Raw genomic sequence first — 6,003 nt, forward strand, 5'->3', positions numbered from 1 at the left:
TTCACTCTCATGCCAAGAAATGCTTTAATTTCCTTACTGGAGTTGGGTTAGAATGTTTTGTCTTAACACAAAATCTGAGAAGTTCTTTAATTGAAAAAGTAAGCGTGGAAAGGCAGTATAAAGCAAGCAATGCTCTGTACAGCTACTGTGTACAATTCACATCCTGAAATGCTTTGCTCTCTAATGCAGACTAGGCTTGAACTATTTTTAGATTTTTTTTTTTCTAGAAAGTAACCGAAAGTGATGTTGTTTTGCAAGTGTGATGTTTGTGGGTGTACAGTAATGCAACAAAGAAATTCCCTAGGATATTCACAGCCCACTGAGTGCGAACACACAGCAGCATTGTCAGACATTCAGTGGCTGATTGTCTCAAGTGTGTGTATCAAAGCAGCCCTGAAACACTGTCTGACAGGACAGATAGGAAGGATTAGGAAGAAGTTGAGAAGTTAAACCCGGTTTTAAATAGAAGTATGTAAGGCTCTGAGAAACAGCTCTAGTCTTTGACACACACCGATTTTATGGAACCACTCACTTGAATGGCAGGACAGAGTGTGAAGGGAATACAGCAGTATCGTAGCAGTCTGGATTTATTGTATGGTGTGCGTTTTGTGGTTAGCTCTAAGCTACTGGGGCCATTAGAGGGCTCCAGCCTGTTTGTAGACCTTAGTAAAACTGTTAATAGGGTATTTTTAACTCCTTTTTGGGAGCTGTAGAGAAAGAAATTCCTGTTGTCTAACTGAATTGATCACAGAGAGCCTCCAGTTTTAAAGCTTTTTGTCCTGCAGCAGTTCACTTGCTGTTCTTCCCAATACTGTCACACGTCACCACTAGTTACATTCTTAAATCACGCCATGCCAAAACAAAGCTGACCATTCTCAGAGTAAAGTGGTAAAGGACTGGGGTGATAAGTTGATGTATTTTCTCCAAGATGTAAAGACATCTCTTGGAGCAGGTCATTTTTACTAACTGGTATTTTTGTGCAGAAACTAAATTCAATTACTTTGCAATTTTTTTTTGTATGAAACTAGAGCACAGTTTGAATTCCAAACTAAATATTAAGACAGCTGTTTGTGAAGTTTCTAAATCTCGTTGTAAATATTTTACTTGTCCTAGTTCACCAACTTATTTTTTGCAGCAGGAATGATTGATATAATCATTCAGAAGGGACTGCAGCTGCCAATTTAATTTTTCTCCAGAAAGATGAAGGAGTTGGCCTCCCGCTCCTATCTCCGGACAGCTAAGTATGTTTTCTGAGCATGTTCCACTGTATCAAAATCAAGATCTTTTGAAAAGATAAGACCCATCTTACTGTTATTTTTAAACGTTACCAGCCAGACCTACTTCTAGAAAATTTTGTTTACTTTCCATTTACAGGATTTTAACACAATGAAGTTCACTTTGCTTCACTGAAGCAGAATAAGTAGTACTACTATAAACAATTCTGGATTGGTAGAATTACTATTATTGGCAGGAGAATTACTGCTTTGACCACACTAGCATTGCTCAATCTGAAAAATTCAAAGTGTGCTGCCTTACCAGTAAAATTTGCCTTATATTGGCACAGCCTGGGAGGCCCCCACAATCCATTCTGACTCCTGTCAGCAAAATCCAGAGCTTATGCTGACCAAGCAAAATCACCTTCATAAGAAACAAATATCACTGTATTTCCACTGCGCTACCACTGTAACGCTTGTATAATTTTCTGTGGATTTAACAGTTTTCCAGGAATAATCCCACGCTGTCCTTGCCCTGTAATAGTAGCTCCTTCAGTGCTGATTCAACCAGCCCCATCTAGGCACCTGGCTTCCACTTTCAAACCCCCCAGCTTTTGGAAAAGCTCCCCTTTAGCTGCCTTTGTGTCCAGACTTGCCATCAAGTAAACCTGCTGGTTAAAAAAAAAAAAAAAAAAAAAAGAGATGACTGAAAGATGATATTGCAAATTAGTCTAATAAAGAAATCCCAGACCATGTAAGCCTTTGGAGAGAATAGGCAATGTAAGTGTAACGCATTAATTGTGATTCATACTAACTCATTAGAGATTATCTATGAAGCTCTGCAAATTAATACAAAGTTGAATCCTTAGTGACACAGTGCCTCGGAGTGCCTTTTTGCTCAGCAACGTGGTGCAAGCAACCTTTCTACTTTGTTACTCTGTTCTTTGGTTATGTTTCTCTCTTTACAAAACATCAGCGGGGCTGTATTTGGCAGTGACAATGAGAACATTTGGTCTGCAGGACATACAAGAATTATCACTAAAAATTTTTTCTAAGGGCACACTCAATAGTTGGTCTGCAGTGGGTCTTGCAAGAATTAGTATTTTTTTCTTGCTCCTAAAAGTCTTCTAGAAATAACGGCTTCAGCAGGTTGGATCCTTCAGTCTCACAGTTGGCGCTTTACTGATGCAAGTACATTAGTAAAATGTTTCAAGTTTCACTTCTAGGGAGCCCTGTTTCCCAAAACTTCTGCAAGGCAGCTTTCACCCCTCCTGGATCCTCACCCACCTTATTTCAGCAGAGAGCACGTAGCTCCACCTAGTGTCCGCCTCCCCATCTAGCTGGTTGCAACTCCTATTTCTCAACAGACAAAACCATGAAGTAATTCCTAGTTGCCAACTTTACTAAATTTCAGAAACTACCTGCACCCCCAGCCCAGTCCTCCTTCCCCTTACTCCACGGTGCCAGGACTGTTAAGTGGCCGAGTCGAATGCTATCCAAGGTTGGGCTGTGCAAAATGCAGAGGTATGATCATTGGAAGTCTTAAGATAAAATGCAATAATGTTCTTTGGGTCTTAGCCTGTGTCTCATAACCAATTTATTTTCCAAAAAGATATCTGTAAAACTGTATGTTTCTCACCCGTGACACTTACTAATGACTGCTGATAAAGCGGGAAGCAGCTGTTGTGCTTTACGTAGAATCAACTTTATTTAAGGGGACCTAGTACTTCCTTTTTAAAGATAAAGGACATAGGAGTTTCTTTCAGATAAAGCCCAGGGCTGTTACTTTGGATGGATTTGTATTAACCCCAGTGAACTGTGACTTTACTCTCCCATCCTCTCAGGTGTCTTTCAGCCAGTAAAATGCCGCACACTTTTGTCTGCGCAAGGCACACGCCAATTTGTCGTGAAGTGGGATGGAGGGCCAGACCACTCACGGCAGTTCGCAGCAGGGTAACTCAACACAGCCCATCGCGTTTACTGACCGGGCAGAGTGCTGAACGCGCTCGTGGACTAGCCGTGCACTACAGGGCCGCAAGCAGAGGCCTGGGCCGTTGTGTGGGGCGGCAGCGTTGGCAGCACGGTCACGGCCCCTTCACGGGCCCCGGTGGTGCAGAGATCCCGCTGTCTTCTGTGGGGCCGCAACGGCCCCTGTTCTGCCGAGGAAGAACCCGAGCTGATGCGAGGAGGCAGCTCCTGAGAGGAAAAAAGCCGGGAAGGAGCTGACGGGGCCGCGGTTGCCTCAGCCCGCCAACACGGAGAGAGGCGCTCACGGCCGTTACTTCCCGCGCGCGCATGCGCCGTTGGCCGCCAGGTCACCTGCCCCGCGCGCGCGCCCCGGGCCGCCTCGCCGCACGTCAACATCTCGCGAGAGGAAGAACCACACGCACAGACAAGACACCCGCGCGCCAGTGATAAGGACGCCTTACAGCCCTCCCCCCCTCCCCACCCCCTTCACCTCACCCCGGCGGAACGCCGCGCTTTGCGATTGGCCGTCTCCCGCGCGCGCACCGACCCTCCGCGGCCTCAGCTACCAATCAGCAGGCTCCGGAGAGCCTTTGCGGGGCGACCGGCTCCGCCCCCCCCTCCCCGCCCCTTCCTCCCTCCCTCCCTTCCTCCCTCCCTCCCTCAGCGCGCCGAGCGTGTGAGGGGGCTTTGCGGGCGCGCGGTGCACGCCGGGACGGCAGCGCGTTGCGACCAGGAGGAGGCGGAGGAGGCAAGATGGACGCGGGGTTCTTCCGCGTAAGTGCCGGCCTCACGGGGTAGGGGGGGGCGGCCGGGCGGGCGGGGAAGGCGGCGGGGCAGCCCCGGTGGGGGACGGGCGGTTGAACCGAGGCTCTGCCTGTCCCGCCGCCGCCGCGGGCGAAGGCGCTGGTGCCGCGCTCCCCCCCTGAGGAGCGCCGCCGTGCCACCCCCCCCCCCTCCACCTCCCCGCCCCCGCCCTGCGCAGGCTCCTGTGAGGAGCCGCCGTGAAGAAAATGGCGGCGGGAAGGAGGCCGGTGCGACTCGGCCCATCCGCGAGGCCGCGGCACCGTGGGGTTGAGGGAGAGGGAAAGGAACGGCCCGGAGGGGATTCGTCGCCCCGGGACCGGGCTGGCCGGAGCGGACGGCTGCTCGGTGCGCGGCGGGAGGGAGTGTGTGTGGGGGGGGCACACGTGCCCGCAGTACGGGGGTCCGTCGCCGTCTCTGGGGGCCGCGTTCGCCCGAACCGGCCCAGCACCACCGGTGCGGCTTGGGACCACCGGTTCCTGGGTTAGGCCCTGGGGACGGGAGGGTCTCCGACCCCGCCGGAGGGATAGGGGGTCCCACCGCGTCGCGGTCTGCCCCGTACCGGCTTGTGTCACGGCCTGCCCCGTACCGGCTTGTGTCACGGCTGCCTGCCGAGCTGATGGGCCTTTACGGGGGAGGAAGTGTGAGAGAAAAGGCCGAGGGGCAGATGGGAGGTGAACCCGGTTTTGCAGTGAAAGGCACTCCGGTGTCCACATTCAAAGGAAATAGACAAAACTGCCCTTTTTTTTAGAGAGAAATTTTTAAACTGTGACGTGAAGATTTTTAAGTGTATTCAAAGCAAAAAGAAGTTACGTTTTATTTTTAGCTTGGTATTTGTTTTTTTTTTTTTTGATTGCTGCTTTTTTCTCTTCTATTCTTACAGCTGTGCTGTATATTCTGCAGAGACTAGTAAACAGTAGCCTACCTAGGGTATATTTATTTTCAGCTTTTTCTTCCATTAATTAAAATGAACCTATTTTTGGGGTGTTCCTTGACAACTTTGAAAACCAATTTAATTTTCCAAGATTCATTCACCTGTTCAGCCCTATTATTTTTAGTCCTGCAACTAGGATGGTTTTAAATCATGAGGGCACGCATAACTCTTCACTTAATTCAATTTTGTGTTAACATACTAGCTTGAGAAAAATAATTAACAAGCTAAAACTACACTTGTTCTGTCTAATGCAATTTTTAAAATGGTTACAAGTAGTTGTAATTGACAGCAGAATTACTGGGACTGAAAACACTGAATTAGAAATCTAATGTTCTTTTAAACTGGCCTGTGAAAGGTGGCTGTTTATAAAAACAAAAGCAACTTGGCACTGAAATGGGGCTGTAAACAGCGTTCTGGTCTGGTTTTAGTCTGGGTTCAGGAGAAACCAAAGTTCTTGTGGAAATGACAAAAGTGCAGCAGAGCAGCAGTTTGAACTCGCCATATTAAGAAAGCTGCTGTTAATAATTCTTGCAGTTCTTCACACTTCTGTAAAGTTGTCAGTGTAGACTGTTTTGTCTCTGCCTTGAAATTCCTGTGACACTGTTCTCTGTATCTTGTTTGGTTACCCTTGCTGCTTGCCATGTGTTATAAACAGGCCAAGAAAAAAATTTGTTCCTTTCCACTTTACTTCTGGGTTGTAAAAGACAGAATTTAAAAAAAAAAAAAAGTATAGAACATTAAATTCTTGAGTGATCTGACAAGTACTGCGTTTGTTGCTAGTGTGTAAGCCACACATTAGGCTGCAAATATTATTAAGAGTTTTAAACAGACTTAATCCTGGCAAGTGCCTGTGCCACAATCAGTCTTTAGGATGTTATCTGATGACTTCATAGCATGTTATGTTGCTAATTCCAGGTGCTTTCTGATCAAATGAAGTGGTTGGGGTTACCTTAGAATTTGAGCTCTTTGTTATTTATTATCTTTTGGTTCTTTAGCAGCTGATATTTTTACTGGTACTCAACCCTTTCTTCTGTGCATAGGAAATTGCATGTATTAAATTCCTGTGTTTTCCATCAGTCAGGTTGG

At 47.3% G+C, this 6,003-nt stretch overlaps 1 protein-coding gene across 8 annotated transcripts in view; it reads left to right on the forward strand.

Moving 5' to 3' along the window:
- The first annotated feature begins 3,839 nt into the window (after positions 1-3,839).
- SRRM1 (serine and arginine repetitive matrix 1) overlaps positions 3,840-6,003 on the forward strand; it is an 18,522-nt gene continuing 16,358 nt past the window's right edge. For all 8 annotated transcript variants that reach the window (XM_049819971.1, XM_049819972.1, XM_049819973.1 and 5 more), the window contains exon 1: positions 3,840-3,956. In XM_049819971.1, coding sequence (XP_049675928.1) covers positions 3,936-3,956 — 21 coding nt within the window. In that variant the 5' untranslated portion in view covers positions 3,840-3,935. The remainder of the gene's footprint in view (positions 3,957-6,003) is intronic.

This window comes from Accipiter gentilis, chromosome 17, assembly GCF_929443795.1.
Source record: "Accipiter gentilis chromosome 17, bAccGen1.1, whole genome shotgun sequence".
NCBI lineage: Eukaryota > Metazoa > Chordata > Aves > Accipitriformes > Accipitridae > Astur > Astur gentilis.